The 23,175-nt window shown below is 35.3% G+C and overlaps 1 protein-coding gene across 1 annotated transcript in view; it reads left to right on the top strand.

Moving 5' to 3' along the window:
* Positions 1–11,015: 11,015 nt before the first annotated feature.
* Positions 11,016–23,175, top strand: part of LOC135220465 (probable WRKY transcription factor protein 1) — a 29,780-nt gene continuing 17,620 nt past the window's right edge. Inside the window, exons 1-2 of the mRNA XM_064257593.1 lie at positions 11,016–11,115; positions 14,542–14,594. Coding sequence (XP_064113663.1) covers positions 11,016–11,115; positions 14,542–14,594 — 153 coding nt within the window. The remainder of the gene's footprint in view (positions 11,116–14,541; positions 14,595–23,175) is intronic.

Genomic DNA, 23,175 nt, shown 5'->3' with positions numbered 1-23,175 from the left:
CCTAACTTATGCTTCTTGGAAATCATATTGAAACTTTAACTCAAAAATATCAAAAGTGACTGTGAACATGAGCAAATCCTTGATTAAGTAACGTTAAGGGCAACAATCAAAATTGAATGTAAACATGAGTAAATTCTTGAGTAAGCAACATTCAGAAAAACATAAAAACTGAATATAAATATAAACAAATACTTGATTAAGTAATATTAAAAGAATCATAAAACTGAATTCAAATAAGAGTAAATCACATTAAGAAACATGAAACTCAATGCAAACAAAAATAAATCACCAAAAAACAAGAAAACTGAAAGTTAAACATACATAAGCCCTTAAGTCACATAAGTTATATAAATGCATGGTAGAAGCAAAAAATAATGGTAACTATCCAAGTTTACAGTACATGATTGGTTCAGTCCTCAGTCCTATTCTATCTAGTGGTGGATATCATTTTCTTTTTGGAAAATAAATTTCGTTTTTTGTTGACGACACTTGATGGCTTCTTGTTTGCTGCAAACTGCTACTTAGAGACAAGTCCTTGGAGAAAATATCCTTGTGTATTTGTATGCAATAACAAGTGTGTCCTTGACTTCCTACTGAGAGTGTGTATTGTGTTTATGCAAAATTTCATTGGACATTCTTACTGTAATTTCTGAGTAACCTTGTACATTAAACAATATAACTTCACTGCTTGATACTACAACAAAATTGGCAACTCGTTAAAGGAACCGGTTAGTGGTTATAACTTGTAGGTTTCTTCTACTGTGACAACAATTAGTTAGTTTTCACCAATCCATATCTTGTTAGTAAGTTTTCAACAACTACTATCTTGTTAATGAGTCTTCATCAATTAACTTCTTGTTAGTGAGTCTTCATCGATTAATATCTTATTAGTAAGTTTTTCATCAATCAACATCTTATGGATTGAACAAAGTGAATATTAATTACCCCTTCAAAATCTTAGTCATTTCTGAAACGAATTCCCTTATCTTAAAATTTCTTAATATCTATCTTAGCCCATCTTATTTATTCTTTTACTTCAAAGAATGTTCTTATGGAATGATTAAACTTAATATACGTCTTGAAATTCTTAACCTGCGCATTGAACTGTCTTACATACCCAAATAATTCCTTCAAGTCAAAATAAATATGAAGTTCAGTGCACGTAACTCAAAATTTTGCTACAAACCGACTAATTAAAGTAAGAATTGTAACAATAAAAGATATTCCTAAGTCGACCGATGAAGGTAAACTTAGCAATAACCGAAATCAAATAAATACATGGGAATAATTGGATGAATTAATGGGTTTGTTCTTCTGTTTCACTGAAAAGTGACTCTTCTATTTCTTAGGTTATATCTAATCCCTTTCTTCTGGAATGTCTTCTGACGTCTCTGTCATTTCGGATTCTTCGACTTCTTTGGTTCTCTTGACCTTGTCCTTGTTTATTCCCATAAAATTCTTCTTCTTCTAATGATTCAGCATATGTGGAAGGCATTCTGTTATTCATTTTCTTAACCTTTATCTTAGTTTCTTGTACGTCTACGACCTTGTATGGTCCTGTGAATTTTGTGGCTAACTTATAATTAATACCACTTCTTACTTCCTTCTTAATATAGACTTCATCCCCTTTCTTGTAGTCTACAGGCCTTAATCCTTCTTGATGCTTCTCTATCATATTCTGCTGGGCTTCTTCTAGATTCTTGTGCAATTTGCTTGTGGATTACTTTAAAGTTTCCGATTCTTATCTTCATGATATCTTCAGAGTAATTAGGCTGTACTGGCTGATTCAGCCATGCGTAAGGTAATCTGGGTTCATATCCCATCAAAGCTTTTATGGGAGTTTGCACGAATACTCGTATGATGCCTTGCATTTAATGATAATTGGACTAAAGGTAATTGACGTCCCAGTCAGGATCCTGTCCTACTGTGTGACGTAATACATCTAAAAACCTTCCTGTTATTCCTTTCTACCAAGCCATTGCTAGCTGGGTGATACGGCTGTATCGCTACCTTTTCTACCTTAAAGGCGTTACAAATTTCTTGGGCTAATGAGTTGTTGAACTCGGTCCCATTATCAGAGATAATGAGCTGTGGGGCAGAATATCTGCAAAAATATCTGATCGAAGAGATCGGTTGCACAATCCTTGGCACTTTTACTAGTTATTGGTACCAACTCTGTATATCTCGTGAGCGCGTCGATACTACTAGTATATTCTTATTCCCTTTACTCGTGGTATGAAGAGATTAGTGATAAGATCAATAGATACTCTTTCAAAAGGAGTCTGTGGGTAGGATATTTCCCTAGTGGTACTTCCTTGTCTGTTCTTCCCTTGTAGCTGTTGCATATATTGCAGCTCTTCACATAATTACTAACATCCTTGTGAATTCCCTTCCAATGGAAAGTTCTTTGGATTAATCTAATTGTCTCATCCCTTCCTGGGTGAGCTCTCATGTCATCGTCGTGCATTAGCTCAATGACCTTGTTTCTTAGACTCTTAGGTTACTAACCTTTTGTGCAGTACACCTAGAAATTGACCAAATGGATCATATTCGTGACACATCCAAATTAATACGCCATCTATGTCCGTTAATGCATCTGTGGGACATCCACCTTCCTACCTAGTTCGGTTAATTCTTGGTTGGCTGTGTTTTCTTTCGTTTCTAACGTATTTAAACAGTTCCCTTATATCTTCATCTCTTTCTTGTTCCTTTATGAAATTTTGCCGGGAAAGCTCCTCTGTATAATGCATGGTGAGTACATTTATGTCATTGCACATTGTTTCATTCTTTTCTTCTTCTTGACTTATCATATTTATACTATCACCTTGTGACACATATCTTGATAATGCATCTGCTACCTTATTCGTCTTCCAGGGACATATTTCACCTCTATATCATAATCTTGGGCTGTCATGAACCAACGGGCTCTTCGTCCAGAAAAATTAGGGTTCTTTAGCATTTCTACTGCGGCTGAATGATCCGTGAACACGGTTATCTTGTAACCAAAAATGATGTATCTGAAATGCTTTAAAGCGTCTATAATAGCTAGAGACTCGAGGTCTGTTACTGAGTAGTTCACTTCTGAGGGCTTTAATTTCCTACTGTAATAAGCTATGGCATTATACTTATTATCTTGTCTTTGCATTAAACATGCTCCTATACCAATGTGGCTTGCATCCGTGGCTAAAAAGAATTCTTTGCCAAAGTCTGGAAAGCTAAGTACTGGCGGATGTGTTAATCTTTCTTTCAACTCATCAAATGCTTCTTGCTGCTCGTTTGTCCATATAAATGATACGTGTTCCTTTAAAAGTTCAGTTAGTGGTGCGGATATGACTGCAAATCAAAGTTCCCTATGAACTTGCGGTAAAAATCCTGCTCAACCTAAGAATGACTTTACGTCCTTCTTGCACTGAGGTGTAGGATATTCCTTAATTGACTTAATCTTTAAGTCGTTTACTTCTACGCCCTTTTCACTTAGTGTATGACCAAGGTAGTCTATTTTCCTTTTAAGGAAGTTACACTTCTTTAATTTAAGCTTCAGGTTGGCTTTTCTTAATCTCTTTAGGACTTCTCTGACTAAGTCTATGTGTTCCTCTATAGTGTCTGTTGCTATTACCAAATCATCTATGTAACAGTGTACGTCCTTGCTTAGTAAATCGCCCAAAATTTTATCCATTAATCTTACAAAAGTTACCGGGCTTGACTTTAGACCAAATGGCATTCTTACATACTGGTATCTGCCGTTACTAGTGGAAAAAGCAGTTAAAGGTTTACTTTCTTCGTCTAGAGGGATTTGCAAGAATCCTTGCAATAAATCTATTGTGGTGAAGTATCTCTTGGACCCTATAGTGGCGATAAGATCTCGCATTGACGGCATTGGATAAGGATCATTTTCAGTAATTTGGTTCAATTTTCTGAAATCCACAACTATTCTATAAGTTTTGTCCTTTTAGGAACTAGCAAAAGTGGAAAGGACCATGGGGATTTAGATGGTTCTATTATTCCTTGCCTATTCATTCTTTGTACTTCTCTTTCAATGATTTCCTTCTGGGAATGTGCTACTCTGTAGGCTGGTATGTAAATTGGCTTTGTGTTTGATGGAATGTCTATCTTGTGCGTTATTTCGCGTGTATTTCCCAACGTGTCGCCATCTAGAGCGGACTATATCATTATATTCGCACAGTAAGTCTATGAATTCTTCTCTAACATGGTTTTCCTTAATGTCCTTTAAATGAGATCCTATTTTAGCTCTTCTCAGTTTTATGTCCTGAGCATAATTTTCATTTCCTTTACGGATCGCGGCTACCGTTTCCCTTTCTACAACTCTGATAGGTATGGAGTATACTTCTGCTAGGCCTATCTCTGTACCTGGTGTTAATTTAACCTTTCCTCCTCTGTTATTCGTAATCTGTAACGCTATTTTGCCCTGTCTGACTTCATGTAAACTAGAAGAATAATGTATTCCATTTACTTGCGACTTTTCAGTAAGTGTGAGAATTTCCTTCCCTTCAAAAATTGGATTTACTGTACATTCTACCCACGTACTTTCTCCTGGTTTAAGTCTTAATTCCCTTTCTAACTTTAAATAAGTGCATTGATTTGATTCTAAGAGGTTAATGATCTGTTGTGAACTCGTGATGCATTCTGGATATCTTCCCTCTGTCTTATCCTTCTTTAAGATACCTTTCAGTGTGGGATTCTCTGTAGTCTGGGTTCTTTTAATTAACTTGCATATTGGTATTCTAGAAATCTCACACCGTTGTTAATCACTAGTTGTTCTCTAGGGCATCAATGCTTATCCCTTGTCTAGCCATAGTTGGATAACCTATCAGCAAATGAGCAAAAGCTAATTGTATATCTCTGGCTACCAGAACATTTTCTCTTAGAGCAATTCTTCCTAGCCTAAATGGAAAATCTAACTGTCCAGTTACGTGGATATCATTACCCTGGACGTCTGTGATTCTACAATCTACCGCTGGGTTCAATCTTAAGTGAGAAAAATACAACCGATACACCTTTTCTGACATTATATTCTTAGGACTACCTGTATCAAAGAATGTAACAATAGGTTTCTCTAAACCGACATGTGCGGGAAATAATGGTCTATAATTATATTCATTTCCTACATCAACTTTGCTAACCTGTGTAGCTTGACTTAGCCTTGACATTCCGGACGTTCTCTCTGTTATAGAGGAAGATCCATTGTACCAGTAAGCAGAAAATTTTCCATTGCGTCGTCTGACATTGACTGAACTGATTGATACCCTATGCTTGCTGTTTGATTAGCACATCTATTTGGGACGGAATCTCTATTTCCTCTAGATGGGGGAGATTGACCATTGTTTCTACTTCTGCCTCTCGACTGAGATCTACCTCTAGAAGCTGAAACAAATTTATTTCTGCATTCTCGAGCACTATGTCCTGTTCTCTTATGGAAAGGACAGAAGGCCATCCCTCGGCAGTCACTGGCATAATGTCCTCTCTTCTGACAGTTATAACACGTGACTGTCGAAAATCCTCCTTGAGAAGATTTACCTGGCATCTTATTCTGATTTCTAGATGGTGTCCTAGATCTATTTGGACCCCTTTCTTTTTGTCCTATAGCGACTAAAGGTCTGTATACAGGATTCCCTTCAGGTCTTCTACCTAGGATTTTTGTTTCCTCCTCTTCAATCTCTGCTACATCATCGGATGTCTCCCACTTACGAGTCATCCTTGCAATGACTTCCGTTGGCAAGCTTCCAATCATTATTGCTAGTCTAAATATTTTTTTGACATGACTCATTAGCATTTTTTGCTTGCCTCCTTCTATCCCTATCCAACCTGTGGATTCCATGAAGTTACCCCATTCATTCATATTGTTATACAACTGAGAGCTAAACTCTTGATAACGTCTTTCGTCTAACTTAAATTGACGCACTATCCTTGCCAAGCTAGTAACTGGATCTCTTTCACCAACTGTGGAATAAACCTTCCTAAAATACCGTTTCAATTCTTCCCAATTCTTAAGATCTCGGTAAGTCTCGGAGTGGACGTACCGTTCTAAGTCTCCTCCGGCTTCCAAATCAAGATAACTCTTGGCTTCAATAAGCTTTTCTCTATCTGTCCCCGTTATGCTATCTAGGCGTGTCTCCACTTGCTCTATCCAGTTCTCTAAGTTACAAGCTAACTGACCATCCTTTCTTCCACAAAATTTAGCTATGTGATTAATTACATGTCCCTTATGTGTTCCCATTACTGCTGCGTTCGAATTCGCGGACTGTGTACTTTCCGGCATGGTTAATTTCCTTGTTTGACTTCTCGTGAGCACAGGCGTTCTTACGTTCTGATAAGGAGTCGGTCTCCCTTTGACCATCGACTCGTTAATGGAAATTTTCTTAAGTACTGAGTATCATTAAAAGTATCAAAGTTATGACAGTAATATCCCAAAAGAAAATAATGATAATGACAATAAATTGTTTTTACTTAAGTATTCGATCACCAAAAAAAATAAAAGAATTTTCCCCAGAAATATTCTCAAAGTCTTACGTTACCGGTAAGCGATTCTTAAACAACAACAAAACCCTCTTAACAGTTCTGGTAAAACGATACTGAACTGACCGTAAAGTGTACGCTAACGAGAGACCTCCCGTGAATTACCCTTGTTATCCTAAACAAAAAAAAAAAAAAAACAAAGTACAAGAAATCACGAAAAACAACCAAAATCACAAAAAAATAACAAAAAATGGCACAATCAAAATTCAAATTAAAATTTAAAGTTATTGGTTAGTAAATACAAATGTTCGGGAAAAGGTCTTAGTAGCTGATTAGTTATAATTAGTAAAATAAGAAAATAACGTAGTTTCGTTGCCCCCCCCCCCCCAAAAAAAAAAAAGTTCAGTGAAAATCTTTTAATCTTGAAATACCAGAAATTGTCTAACTGAAATGTTAATCGCGTAATTTACTTTTGATAAAGTTTCAATGTTATGTAAGTGTGGGGACATTTATTTTGGGACTTAACTTCTTTCGTCGTCTTCGATATCTGGGGTTACGTCTGACCGCTTGCGTTCGCCTACCAGCGCGTTGAATGATGTGTTGGTTCCCCCTCTCTCTCTCTCTCTTCTTCTCTTCGGGAAAGGGGACCTCTCTCTCTCTCTTCTTTCCCCTCAGAGCAGGATTGCGTTGACGGATGCGTTTTCGGGATCGTTTTCTTTCCTCTTGATATTTTTCTTCATGCTTTCGACATCTTGTTCTTCGGAGTCGAGTTTTACTTTCGCAAAGTGTGGGTGGCTTTTTTTTGGAGCGCTTTTATTGTTACAACTCGGTAACTGTCTTTGTATTTGGGGAAGCACTGGTAACTGTCTTTGGGGGAGAACCTTCTATTTCGAGTGGCGTGAATGAATTGAAATCTCTTATGCCGACACTAAACTTTTGATTCTGTTTCGCTGCCGCTGTTTTTAACTGTCATTCGTGTCTTCGTATCACGTCGCTAATCACCATTTCTTTGCTGTGTCTTTTGTCTCTTCTTATCCTTACCGCTCGACATCAATTAATCTTGTCACTATATCAATCTTTATCTCATCGTATCCCATCGCTCTGCCACCAATTTATTCTGTGACGGTACTTACTTTCTTCGCACAGATCTAAGGTAACGTGCGCCGTGGAGGCTGTACTTTGGGGAATTAGGCTTATATAAATTTTCTTACCTTGCTGAATTAGCTAAAAGGGGTTCTAATTTAGATGAGAAATGAAAATTAATGGGAGCTTAATTCTTTATTCTTTGCTCGGGTTCTGTAAAAGTTTTTCCACCTTCTGAGTTACTGGGCTCTTGGACAGATAAAACTTAATTGGCACTTGTTGCAATTACGAGTCTATAGGCACGAGGGAATTTTACTGAGTATTGATTGTCACTTTCACTGTCTTTGATTGCTTCGCACACCACACTTTTGCACCTGTTCTTCTTCTGGGGATTCTTCTGTCTTTCTCCCTCTTCTCTGCCTGTTGCTGCGCCACTGGTTCTCCCCTCCTTCCCCTCTTCGTCGTTATCTTCTCTTGACTTCTCTGTTCCCCTTTTTTCTCTGCTCTCCTCTCTCTCTGTCTGACCTTTTTGTTGGGTTGAAATCTCCTTAGCCCCGCCTTTGGATTTTTGGATCTTGACTGGGTGTGGCATTTTCTGAAAGACTTTTTGTGTCTTAGTGGCTACAGACATTATACAAGACCGCCTTCCTGTCATGTCTTTTACAATGATTCGTAGGCTTTGAATTTGTATACGCCTCCTTCTTCATGTCCTGGCTTCTTGGGGGCGTATCCCTTGGTAACCTCATAGGTCATTCGTTGATACTTCTTTTGGGCTGTCTTATGACCAACACTCATGGCTTTTGATTTGTCGAAGTCCTTAGGTCTATCTCGAGAGGGTGGAGCACTTAAGAGTTCGGCATCTCCCCTCCTTTTGAACAAACGGGTCATAGAATTCCTTTTTAACGTATGCCAGATGGCTCTCTCTGACCTGTTCACGAAGGGAACGCCGATTAGTCATAGGCGCTAATGAGAGTAGTTTCCAATTTCTCGAAGATGCCTGGTGGATATCGCTCGTCGGCTATAATCTCTTGTTGGTCACTAATCGCTGGTACGGACAGAGGCTTTTTGGGGGAGATGAAAACCAGATGTCTAATGGCTAAAAGCCTAATGTTTGGAGTAACAAAATCCCTTCGCTAAGAAAAATCATTATCGTATTCCCTTTTCCCTTTTCTTCTCTTATTATCCGTTTCGTGCCTTTTTCTTAAGTATTATTAAGTTATTGTCTTTTGGAATAATGACACTGTGCCACACTATTACAAATATATAAAACAGCCAAATTTTACAAACTGCTTTATTTGATTGCATAACATTTCATGAACTCATCATTTATATAACAAATATCCATGAGGTCCTTCACTCGAGTAGTGTTTATATCCAGAGTAGTTCATTTAGAACAATATTATTATATTTTTGGTTTCGTTAACCTTTAAATACATCATTGACATTTATCTGTTGCACGCACACATACAGTGCTGCTCAAATCTCTTGCGATATGACTCCATAGGATTTCGTTCAAAATTCACTAACTGGCAACCTAGCATGCTCCATATATATATCTATTATTTCAATGCGGAAACGCGATTATTGCATACAATAAGGCCATAATATGTTTCATAAGAGTGAAATCTGTCATATATTGCAAAACTGTAGGAAAATGTCACGTGTAGCCAAATTTCAGAAAAAAATCTTTTGAAACATTTTCAAAACTTTCGTTCACACATCGCTGAAGCATTTGACCAAAATGAAGTCGTCATCAAGCATCAGTTCAAATGTTAAATAAAAAAAATTGTCATAACATTCATAATGCTTTCAAAGAAAGCATAACATTTGAAATAGTCCTATTTTATTGCTTTTACACCTCAACGCATGAAAAAAATGTAAATATATATATTTACAAAAGTAGAATGCGCCCACTAATATCAACGTGTGAGGGGAGCGTGTGTGACATATCATTAGTGTCGGTGCAACAACGACCACTCGATGTAACATAAGTAGGTCTTTACTGAGTAGCGACAATGAAATTATCTTGAAAACATTTACTTTATACGTGTTAGAGGAATATTAAGATTTTCATATATAATCATTTGTTATCATTCTTAAATATTTCAAAAAATAATGGCATACTCGCAAATATTCGCTTATGCAATTATTCTTTTGTCAAAGCCAAGATATTGTTCCTAGGCCTAGGTGTTAGATTTCTTTACTTTACACTTTACAGTCACATCTCTCTATTAACAATTTCTGGCCAGAAAGCAAATGATGTTATCTACACATTCTTGCACTTCAAGTTACGTTGTGAAAGAATAAATTATACACCAAAAGCGAGCAGAAGGACTTTTAAGAATATAATATTCTAAACAAGTTGAGAAACAAGTGTTCCATACGCCTTAATATTAATACATATGATATTTCGATTAATAGCCATCTTCTCCATATAATCAAAATCATTATCATCTTTTATTCCTCAAAGAACAGGTAATCTTCACAAATAAAAAACATAAGCAACAGATACATTTTAGAAGCTTGGTAAATTTTTTTAGGTCTATAAATCATTTTTTGCAACATACAAGCAGATTAAACACAGCCTAAAAAATCAACATTCAAAGAAAACTGGTTGTAATTCATATTCCTATCGTATTCCTCAAAGAACTGGTAATCTTAACAAATAAATTCATTAGTAACAGATTACATCTCAAAAGGCTTAGATGATTTCTTTAGGCCTATGAAACATTTTGCTTAAACATAGCATAAACTTCAACATTCAAAGAAAACTTGTTGTAACTCATATTCCTACTTGAAAATGTTGTTATGACTTGAGCTTATTAGGTCTTCTGTCAAAATGATGCAGACCTGGTTATGTTGACCAGTCCGAGGAACATGTTAAGTGTGCTTTCACTGATGGCACCGCTTACGTAATCACACCGCACTGTGAACTACACAACGTAAAAAGAAAAAAAAAATCAGTTCAAATCACACAGATTAGGAATCATACCAATGCATAAAAGGGGTCATATTTATATAACCATAAGGAAAATAGGGCTACTGTGAATTCGCAAACTTATTGACATGTATGAAATTAGAAATAAAACAAAGTTTAACACTACTTGGCAACGTCACGTTGAGTCTGAGAATCTGAACGATACAAAAAGAATCATGTCCCATGAGATTTAAGCACCACTGTACCACTTGACATCATGTAGTGAAAGTAGTGAATGTAAGGTCACCATGATGTTGATATCCAATATAGGGCCTTGTTGAAGCCTTTATTATTATCAATATAATCAGTAGATGGAACATATTCATGTGTAAGGAGCCCACGAAAGGGGCCACTGAAATTCAAACTCCCAAAGAGTATAATAGAGAAGTAACTTTCCTGATAATTAATCAACCCAACAACTTTCGCTTTCTCATTAGCCTCTTCTACACACTTTTTGGAAATGGAACCAAACAGAGGATAAATGCCTGATTGCAAATACCCTCAGGCAAGGGAACTCGCACCCAAGACCATGGACGGCCACGGTACAATGGCTATGGCACAGTCCAAGGTTGGAGAACAAGGTTTGTATTCCGAGTAGTCTTCTCCAAGACGGGTTACTTTCCAAGGCTAAATAAAGTCTCTTCTACCCTAAAACTCCTTTATTTTCACTCCGTTTCGGGGATGACAAATGTCGGTATCTGCCCTTTCTTACGTTTATGGTCCAATGAGTTTGAAGCTGGGTTCTTGATTACAAGACTAATGTGGTTTTCATACTTACATTAAAACCCTTAACAAGACATCATTAATTATTAGTTTTTATTTTATTTTTTTTTCATTATTTATTTAAACATTTTTTTTTTAGAATTTTGTCATCGTAGACTAACTTGGAAAGACATTGTCACTTTAACTTTGATTGAATAACCAACCATGTACTACGTCATGTTATTGATAGCATGAACTGTTGAGATTATATTTTATATCCGTTTTTTTGCAGCGGCTGTCACAGGAATAATTGCCATAGAAAATCATAATGCATTATTTGTTTTAAATTTTCTTAGATACATATTATACGATGTAATCAGCATTATCCTAGATGATTTTGGTAAATGCATAATTAGTTGCACTTTGTCTGAAAATTTTAATATAATTGATATGACAAAAACAAAAGTAATTCAGAACAGGTATTTATTTAAGTTTCTCTCAGAGTATTTAATATTTTGTGTGGCCTCCATCTGCCTGTACCACAGCCTGCATTCTTCAGGGGTATGATTTCAGCAAATCGCAAAAAAGCTGAGACTCAAACTCTATTTCCCTGAGCACTTCGGTCACCTCTCTTCGCAGGTCGTCGAGGCTTGGTATACCATCATAGTTCACTGTGCGCGCTTCAACAGGATACTTTAAGATACTACCAATGTTTTCACACACATTAAGGTCAGGGGAGCTACATTGAAATGGGTATATTGACAGTTTTGGAATATGTGGTTCTATTTTCTTGCCTGCTTCAGTAATATCATGCCTGGTGAATTTCTCGCTTCGTCTCCATCTGGTCGTCTCTCTCACGGGCATAGCACCGATCACACCTTTCTAGTCCTTCAGGCTGTTGTTTTGGACGTGGTCACATACCATGCAATAGATATCTTTTACAAACAATCAGACAAATGGAAATTCACGCTGTTTGCTTTATAAACCAGTCGTAACCAACAGCAGCGTTGAGTTGGAGTCAAATTATTTCGGGCCTTGTTCGCACGATGCAATTTCTGTCACGCAATCCTTGGTGGGAGTTGCGTGCTTCCTCCGTTCCTTCTTTGCTTTTTTTTTTTTTTTTTTTTGCCAATATAAACGTCTATGAAAAAGCAAATATTTTGAATACTGTGTTTGGAAGACAACACAAGTAAACAAGTAAATAAATCGCGAAAGATTTTCCGCATTCTTTTCAGTAGCCGTCAATAAAGCTGCTCAATAATAACAATTAAAAAAATAGAAGAAAATATGGCGAAAAAGTCTAGTCTAGATCTATGCAAGAGTAATCATGAATAACATTAAACAAAATTCTAAAAAAAAAATAGAACAACGTCATATGAATAAAAAATATAACAAGTGAAGTACTGAACTCCAACGCAGACGATAATGTACTTAGTTAATAGGGATGGCAAATTTCATAGAAATGAGAATGTATCTACTATGTAGTATTTATTCAACGACACAATAAACCAAATAAAACTGGATTAAATTTAAAATATATGGTTATCAGGATACACGGTTCTTGTTCCTTTTTAGATAATTTACAGATGCGTCAAGAGAGCAGTCTAAATAGATAAAAGTGGAAGCAGAGCTGGGAAGTTTTAGAAACTATACAGCAGGTGGCTTGGCTCAGAAGGGAAAGTGGTAACTATTTTACAAGCAGTTGTCTTCCAGACAGGAGGTTTTAGTTTCCGAACAGGACATAGAACAAAACAACCTGAATTTTCTAATATCACGAACCATGCTTTTAATTGTAAAATTGAGCTCTAGGAAGAACACTTCACAATAATAGATCATGTCAAACATCCTGATCACTTAACTACCCTCGAGTCATTATACATTAAGAAACTTGTTCCTTCGTTAAATAGTAATACTTCTTCAGCCACTCTATACCTGGAATAGTTAACGTCGCCACCTGCATTTGACGACAGGGCATTCCATCTTCTCTCCTCATGGACGGTTAGTGTTTTGGGTGTTATCTCTCTTTTTACTGTTTTTACTTTGTACTTTTTTTGGTTAATTTTAATACTATTTTAATACATGTGAGTTCTGTTTGTGTTTTATGGTTTTATGTGTTATTTATTTGTCTTATTGCTCTTTGCAGACTGATGATTCACAGATGTTTCATGTGCGAAACGTTTTGTTATAATAAACTTGATCCTTTTACAACTCGTATCATGGACACCCTCTGAAGATTCACACACACACACACACACACACACCCACACACACACACACACACACACACACACACACACATATATATATATATATATATATATATATATATATATATATATATAGAATCTTCAGAGGTCGGATCACGCCTTGTTATCTTATGTTTTATATACCCTCATTCCGCAATTAGTAAACTGTTTGTGTTCAATTATTCTACTTTGTATGGGTGCTAGTAAGCATATAATTAGAGGAACGGAGAGATAAAGTAATGCAAAGACTTAAACAGGCGTCGATTACTGTTCATGAAACGCTATGGAGAGCAAGGCCTTCTGCTATATTATGCATCGAAATCTGATATTCAGTGTAACATTATGTATTACATTTTGCTCATCTTGAGTAGGTTTTAGTTGAAGAGACTAACCCCGACTGATATCTAAAATTCTCTGCTCGTAGCATGTCCCGCGAATTAACAATTTGATGTAGCTACAACCGCTGTGATGCAATTATATTCTACCATTTTCAACATCACCTGAGCCAGCTATTTTATTTTTAAACGTTATATAATGGTGAAAGATTATATGTATATGTATAATGTATATACGTATATATATACGTATGTACATATATATATATATATATATATATATATATATATATATATATATATATATATATATATATATATATAATATATATATATATATATATAGTATATATATATACTAATTACACTAAATATCAGATTTCGATGCATAATATAGCAGAAGGCCTTGCTCTCCATAGCGTTTCGTGAACAGTAATCGACGCCTGTTAAGTCTTTGCATTACTTTCTCTTTCCGTTCCTCTAATTATATGCTTCCTAGCACATACAAAGTAGATATTACACAAACATGTACTAATAACGGAATGAGGGTATATAAAACATTAGATAACAAGGCGTGATCCGACCTCCAGCAAACTCGTTGAGCATGGTAAAATCTATGGTCAAATGGAGTGCCGTTTCACTGATGAAAATTAAAATAAATAGGTTATATTTTCTTACAAATGCATCTTTAACTCAACATGGAACCCTTTTCTGACCTTTTTAGGCTCTTCCATAGACCTTTTCTACACCCACAGCAACAACAACAATAACAACAAAGTAGGTTGTGGGCTTACTCGTCTAGTAAGCGAAAAGGGAAAATAGTACTTTTCGATTAACACAAAGATAAAAGAAATTAGAAGGCATTTGAGTAGGATATATGTCTAATTTGTGTAATTGTATACACTGGGATGTTGATAAATTGTCTCTATTTCTTTTAAGGCATGTCGTGTGAATATAATCTTAAACGCTGAACAAATAAATTACAAGTATAAATAATCCTCTAAGAAACTGCAGTGTAATAAAGGGGAAAAAGTGGCTACCCTTATGATGTTAAAACAAATTGTCTTTTATTAAAACTTTGATCAATATTAACAAAATATGTTTTATGCTGTGGTAATCAATGGCTGGTTATGTACTGAGTCTCATTTCAGACGGTATTTCATTACCCTAAAGAGTATAAATGTTGTATACCAATAAACTGACAATAACGACTGTCAATAGAAACTCGACAATGCTTTCCGTTCCAAGAAAGACTGATTGTCATTACCTGCTGATATGAAGTCCAGGCTTAGAAAAAGACTGTTGTTCTGTTCACCTTTAATCTTCGTAATTACTTCTAATACATTTCTTACTTCAGTGCAATAAATATTTCAATGTAGCGAATTATATGCCATCTATTTCCGGTCTGAGATAATTGACGAATCTTATATTACCGATCACGTCAAATACTTTATTCTATTTCCTTTCTGTGAATAAGTTGATCGCTCGGTCGTTCTAGGCATTGCAAAAAGTTCCCATGGTCCTCTTTTAGAAATAAGCACCAATAATAACTGGCTTCCATTATATTAATTAGCAACACTACTGATGTCAGCTTCTATCTTCATCTGTTCTCGACTGAGCATGGAAAATTTTGTAAGCCAGTATGGATAGACTTTCAAATGGAGTCGACTCCTATTTTAGTATGTATACACGCTGGCTACAACCTTACTTGAACCCAATTCTGAGTTTGTGTGTGTTTATGTATTTGTTATTATTATTATTATTTTTTTTTTTAAGGACAGACCATAATACTGGCGCTGAAGGAATTCAATTACGGATGGAACCGCCTGTCACTCACACGAGATTAATGAATGTGAACTGCCTCTATACTGATGCTCAGCATGCATATTTTTATTGTTATTTATCTATTTTCTGTGGACACTAGAAACAGTTTTTAGTCCCAAGATCGTCAAATTCCTTATTGAATTTGGAATTTTCCATAGCCATTATAAGGTCACTATCTCTCTCCGTACCTCAACTACCTACAATCAATCAATCGCATAATTTGCGTGCCCGCTCTTTCAGTCTCGCCACTAATTTGTATTATTGATAATTTATCGATCAAAATATGAAGTATTTTTACAGCCTAACATTCCTCTCCCTTCCTTATTTTACGATGAACAGTTTGATGATACGTGCAAGCCACATGTGTCTATTGAAAACTGATATAGATCGCATTTACATAAACGTATGTAATTTGCCTAATCTTATATACTACTTTTCATTCCATTTGCTTTTTCATCAATAGTATCTTGTGTTTCGTATTAACGTCAGTTGATAACCTGTGTATTTTTCGCATAATACTTCATACTCAACTGTTTCAGTCCGGCAACTACCAAAGGCATTAATATTGCAACAGTACTCTTAGATTCAACAAAATACTGTGTCTATAACTTTCTAGGGAACTCGGGAACCCTCTGTAAGGATTGACATCAATCCGTTTTCCAGTTTAGTTTATAGATTTATGATGTGGTTGACGATATTTCCAAAATTTACCCGCAATATTGCGTGTTTTCCTTTTTATCGAATTTTTTCTCAATCAGTTCTCGTCTCGTCTGGTCGTTTTTTAAAGGTGCGAGGTTGGGATGTTTTGTATATCCTCCTCATCCATGTATCTGTACATTGTTCCTTAAGAAGAATTTGATAAACAGAACTTGAAGCAAATTATTGAATGTTATGTTTATCTTTTTAGGCATAAATATTGTTTTCAATTAGTCTCTCTCTCTCTCTCTCTCTCTCTCTCTCTCTCTCTTTCTCTCTCTCTCTCTTCTCTCTCTCTCTCTCTCTCTCTCTCTCCAGGGGTATGATTACCCATCCCAACCCATCCCATCCCGAACTGATCAGGTGGTGTATTGGTGGTCACATATTCGAGACTTTTAACCTAGCAATTTACATTCTTAACAAAAAATTTATAACATTTATTTTAAAATTTGTTTTTACGTTATTGATAAGATAGCCAGCAAAGGATGTGTCTGGGATACTTATTGAGTATTATCCTTTTCGTGGCCAAGATTCTTAGACCTGGCTGTCAAAATCGAGCCAAAAAAGGTCGAGAGATCCTATAAGGGAAAAGGGCTCCTCCGCTCTTTCCAGTTCATCTACATGATAACTCTTATTCGAAATGATAGACTCTTCCTGCATAAAAAATGTGAAGATTTCTCCCATTACCTTGATTTCAATGACAGGTTCCAGGCACTTTCTTTGACGAGTGTTTCAATACCTTCGTTTTTTTCCTTCTTTTTTTTCTTTTTGCTAAAGTTAGCGTAATTAAAATTAAAATGATGCTGAATAGTTTTCTGGATCATTCCGAAACGCTATACGATTGAAACAAATAACAAATATCAGAAGATAAACTCATCCGGTCATGTTCCCAGATCTCAAATCAGAGGCATCCGTACTTCAAAAAAAAAAAAAAAAAAAAAAAAAAAAAAAAAAAAAAAAAAAAAAAAAAAAAAAAAAAAAAAAAAAGTGATTCCAGTTGCACGTTGTGGATATTACGTGTTCATGCGCAAGGTTCCTGAATTTTAATGTTTGTATGTAAAATAAAGTCGTGGAAGGGTAAAAAGAAACTGTTAAAAGTTACCATACCGTCAAAAATGACGGTGATAATAGTTACTGTGCAAGGAAGGCGCAAATCGTAAATTTGTGTTGATAAAATATACATACTTCTTTATGGTTGTCAAATTATTGATCATTTAGAGCGTTCAACCATCGGTTGGCCTTAAAATGGCTGAACCTTTACTCAAATCTGTCCATTTTAGTAAACGGGTGATTACTTCGTTCCTTGAATATTTTGAAATATAAACAAAGTAGCCCTAATTAATCACTCTTCAACTATGCTGACTGTATTGTCGTAGACTTGGAATGCGTTAGACTCTTCCAATCTTCGAATGCAAAGTTAAAAGACATTACCTCTATTGCTCTCTTGCAACTGATGGCGCTTGAGGTCAACTCTGGCAACAGGATGCCAAACGTGGCTTGAAAATTATCTTGCAAAACGCTGTAAAGATCCTGTTACTCTAGACCTTCCGACATTGCTGTCGGATTTCCTACATATTCGGTAATTTGCGCGTGGTTGAAAAGAACTTTCCACCCTCAGTTCGTCCCCCAGACGCAATATCACCTAGACATCAAATTCAAGTATCAAGGAGGAACTGAACAGAGAACCTGAAGAAGCACAAAACAAAGCACTTTATAAAATAGGTATCATCGATACCTACACAAGTTTGTCACTATTGGACAAATCTTCCTGACTTGGTCTCAGCTTAGGAGAGAGAGAGAGAGAGAGAGAGAGAGAGAGAGAGAGAGAGAGGATGCTAAAATGATCTTGTCAACCTAGGAAAGAATTGCTGAATATAAATAAAACGTTATGCCTTGTTTTGCTTACAGAGAGTCTGTGAATATCAATCTGATCAGACCCATTATAATGCATCACTTGTAATAAAATTTTTTTTTTTTTTTTTTTTTGAAAGATATATCAATCAGAAGAAAAAGAACCTAAGTTATAATACTTTCTTTTGTAGCTTTCGTCACAATACAATTATCATTATTATATTACATATTCCATTAGATGAAACCTATTCACATGGAACAAGGACACAGGAGCCATTGACTTGGAATTCAAGCTTCCAAAGAATGGTTTCAACCTCCCACATCTAAAGACCCCCCAACACTGCAGCGGTAACTGATCATGATCCAGAGCCAGTGATTTTTCGACTCCCTGGGGGAGACGCGAATTCCAACCGCCCCCACCCCAGGCCCCCTCAACATCTCAGTGGCATCTCACGACACTAACAACCATATCAGCGGACTAGCTGCTTAGAGAAGTACTTGCAAAGTAAATGAAGATTCTCTATGATAGCGTCGCTGCAACAAAGCTGAAATGCTTGGCACGTTGAGCGCTGCGAAGACAGCCTCACAAAAATGGAATTAAATTAGATGTATACATTGGCTGATTAATTATGGGTGGTTTGAAAACCGACCGTCAATCACAGAGAAAGGACATAGATGTGTACCTGAGTCAAGGGACAAATTCAGGTGGAAACTCCACACATAAAAAAAAGAGGAAAGTAATACATCATCAGACACCAAAGCGTGAAAGTAGATTATGACGATGACGATAATAGTTTTACATGAATTTGCGTATTTCCTTACAAGTATTTATGGACTGACGAGCAATGTATTTACATGTTTATGTTTAAAAATGGTTTATCAATTTCACATGTTTATGCTTAGCAATATGTTGCGAATTTCACATATTTGTGTTTAGAAATAGTTTGCCAATTTCTCATGTTTATGTTCGGAAATAGTATGCTAATTTCACATGTTTATGTTTAGAAATAGTTTAGCAATATCACATGTTTATGCTTAGAAATAGTATGTTATTTTTACATGTTTATGATTAGAAATAGGTTGCCAATTTCTCATTTTTATGTTTAGAAATAGTTTGCCAATTTCACATGTTTGTGTTTATAAATAGTTTGCCAGTTCCACATGTTTATGTTTAGAAATAGTTTGTCCATTTCACCTGTTTATGCTTAGAAATAGGTTGCCAATTTCAAATTTTATGTTTAGAAATAGGTTGCCTATTTCACATGTTTATTTTTAGAAATAATAAGCCAATTTCACATGCTTATGATGAGAAATAGCTCGCGAATTTCGCACGTTTATGTCTAGAAATAGTTTGCCCATTTCACATGCTTATGTTTAGAAATAGTTGAGCAATATCACATGTTTATTGTTAGCAATAGGTTGCCAATTTCACATGCTTATGTATAGAAATAGTTTGCCAACTTAACATGTTTATGTTTCGAAATAGTTTGGCAATATCACAAGTCTGAACTATTAGCTTTTGACAGTGTTTCATTCCATTCACTGTTTACAAATGTTGAATAATACACCCGTCTTATCATTGACTTAATACACAGTTTTACCTGGATTTCAGTAATTTATCTTATTTTAATACTATGTAAGTATACTGTAATTAAGTTAAATATATCTTAGTTTAATCAGTCCACTGAGCTGATTAACAGCCCTGCTAGGGCTGGCCCTAAGGATTAGATTGTTTTTCACGTGGCTAGGAACCACGGGGACCTACAGCTCATTGAGGGATCCGAACCACATTATATCGAGAAATAAATTCCTCTGGTTCCGCATTGGCGGCAGTGTGGAGCAAACTTAGGATACCAGACTGATAGGGGAGTACGCAACCCACTCGACCAGTGAGGAACTAGTATACTGCAATTGCTCGAATGGAACAGAGAATAAAATGATAATGATAATAAAAAAAGACAGTGCTCTGAACGTTAGGAGGCTTTTATGAGCCTCCCAAAAAAATAATAAAATCATTAATAAATAAATGAATAAAAACCTTCATTGACCAACAGCTCTTAAAACTTTTGTAAGGAAAAACAGACACTTCCAACCCAAGCTGACTTGGGTGTCTCCAACACACTTTTATCGGTAATTTCTGTCTTTTAATTATAAAAGGAAACAAATAAGCTTGTCCTCAACATTACACTCAAATAGAAAGCTTTATTCTTTAACAATCCGTTTCAACGTAATTCATTTGTCACATTTAAAAAGAAAGACACATATATGTATATGTATCATTTCCTGCCGCTTCCGCTAGTGAATTCTAGTTAAAATAGACTTGTCTAAGTTATAGGCTATCAGATTAATTCACCTGAAACGCTGACAAGATTAATTAGCCGAAAAAAAAAATTCTGAAGAAAAAAATAGAGAAAGTAATCTCGATTAATTAATAGTGAAGTTATTTTAGTTTCCAAAATAAAATCATCCTCTTAAAAGATTTTGCCTGGAAGCATTGATCCACGTGCGTAATACCGACACACACACACACACACACACACACACACACACACACACACACACACACATCACACCTCAATATATATATATATATATATATATATATATATATATATATATATATATATATATATATATATATATATATATTATATATATATTTATATATATATATATATATATATATATATATCTATATATATATATATATATATATATATATATATATATATCTATATATCTATATATATATATATATATATATATAGTATATATATATATATATAGATATATATATAGATATATATATATATATTATATATATATATATATATATATATATCTATATATATATATATATATATATATATATATATATATATATAGATATATATATAGATATATATATAGATATATATATATTATATATATATATATATATATATATATATATAGTATATATATATATATCTAATAAAAGGAGCCCATAAAAACACCAAATGTAGAGAGAAAAAGTACTATATTTCAGAGACTGCTGTCTCTCTCTTCAGGTATATGAATGAGAAAAGTTTACAGAAAAGGTGGTATTTTATACAAGAGATTCGTCCACAAGTAAGCCAATTTAGGTCGCTGATAATCTTCCTTTAATCTTCTTAAGCGTTTGGTTGAATGAACACTAAACTGCGTCGACGATGTCCGAGGTCCAATTCCCTTTGAGATGTTCATTACCTGCTTCTCTTTTATTAAGGCCGATTCCATCATTTGACTCTGTACCGGCAGTTGCTGCTATAAATTACACGTGACATATTCCAGTTATTCTATGGTATGTTCATTTATATGATTGAAAATAGCCGAGTTCTGTTGTCCATACCTAACTGACCGTTTGTGTTGTATTAATCTGGGTGGGGAAGTGATTTACCTGTAAATCCGATGTAAGATTGGTCACAGTCCTGGCATGGGATCTCATATACCCAGAGTCTTTGGGCGATGTCTTTTGTTGGACGTTAATCAGGGATTTGGCTAAGGTATTTGGGTAGGTAAATGCAAAAGGGTTGGATTTCCCAAGGGTGTGTATTACTGCTCTTAATCGTCTCCAGGTGGGGAATTTTTATTTTATTAGTTGGGTGTGTCCTCTGGTCTTGTCTTTGGGGGTCGGTAGAAAATTACGTTTGCTTTTTGAATTGCTTCTCAATTATATGGTCAGGATACTTTAAAGATGAAAGTTGCTTGCGAATTAGTTCAAATTCTTTTTCCAGGAAATCTGGGGAACAAATTCGTAAGGCTCTTAAGAATAGGTTGCTAGCTAGACTTATCTTGATAGTATTGTCATGATAGCTAAAGTAGTGAATATATGAAAGTGAGAACGTTTGGCTTTCTGTATATGGTAAAATTTGTATTCTGTCGTGTCTCTGATTATTAAAACATCAAGAAAAGGAATTTGTTGTCTGTTTCCCATTCAACTTTAAATTTGATGCTGGGCACTAATGCGTTTAATTTTGAAGGAATTCATTAAAATTACCCCACTTATTATCCCAAAAGTTAGTATGTCATCACGTATCTCATCCACAGCATTTTGGGTTTTGGGTTTTATTGCATTTATTACTGTAGTTCAAAGTATTCCATGTACAGATTGGCTAAAATAGGACTTAAAGGACTACCCATACTACACCCCGAATTTTTGCTTGTAGAATGATTCCCCGAATGAAAATACGTTATTAGATGCACATAATTCAACTAACTTTATTATTTTGTCAAGTGCCAAAGGGAAATGATCTGAATAGGGATAATTTTTCCCTTAAAAACTGAAGAACGTCCTGTACTGGTACTTTTGTGAATAGGGAGTCTACGTCAAGGCTTAAAAGTTTTATGTTGTGAAGTGGATATGTGCTTCTCTGAATTTGACAACAAAAGTCTTCCGAGTGTTTGATGTGACTGGGAGAAAAAGTGCCTAAAAAAGGAGAAAGGAGGCCAGCTAACCATTTCTAGAAATTTTGTAATTGAAAGCTCCGGCGCATGAAACGATGGGTCTGAATGGAAGATTGTCTTTGTGAGTTTTTGAAGACCATAAAAGTAGGGTAATTTAGGATAATTACTTTAAATTTCTCTAATAGTTCAATACTCTTTTGTCTTTGCCAATTAATCTTACTTTCCGAAAAAATTCTGTGGGAACGTTCTGGAGGGGATTTTTGGGTTTTTTCGTCAGTTTTTCGTAAGTATTTGTGTCGCTAAGGAGCTGGTTGAGTTTTGTCGAGGTAGAAGTCTTTGTCCATTATTACAATTTTGCCGTCTTTGTCGGATCTACTTATTATAACATCTAACTTTTTTAGCGAGTGGATGGCTTATCATGAATCTGCGGGGAACAGGATATTTCTTATGAAGGTCAGTTAAAGCATTTAGTAACACTAACTTTAAACATATCTCTTCACGGCTGTAGTTTTTGTGTCAGACTTTGAATTTATCAAAAGCCACTATGAAGTCTAGGGTTGTT

The sequence above is a fragment of the Macrobrachium nipponense genome, chromosome 2, assembly GCF_015104395.2.
Source record: "Macrobrachium nipponense isolate FS-2020 chromosome 2, ASM1510439v2, whole genome shotgun sequence".
NCBI classification, from domain to species: domain Eukaryota; kingdom Metazoa; phylum Arthropoda; class Malacostraca; order Decapoda; family Palaemonidae; genus Macrobrachium; species Macrobrachium nipponense.
The sequence above is the reverse complement of the archived record's forward strand: the minus strand, read 5'-3'. Positions and strand labels throughout refer to the sequence as shown.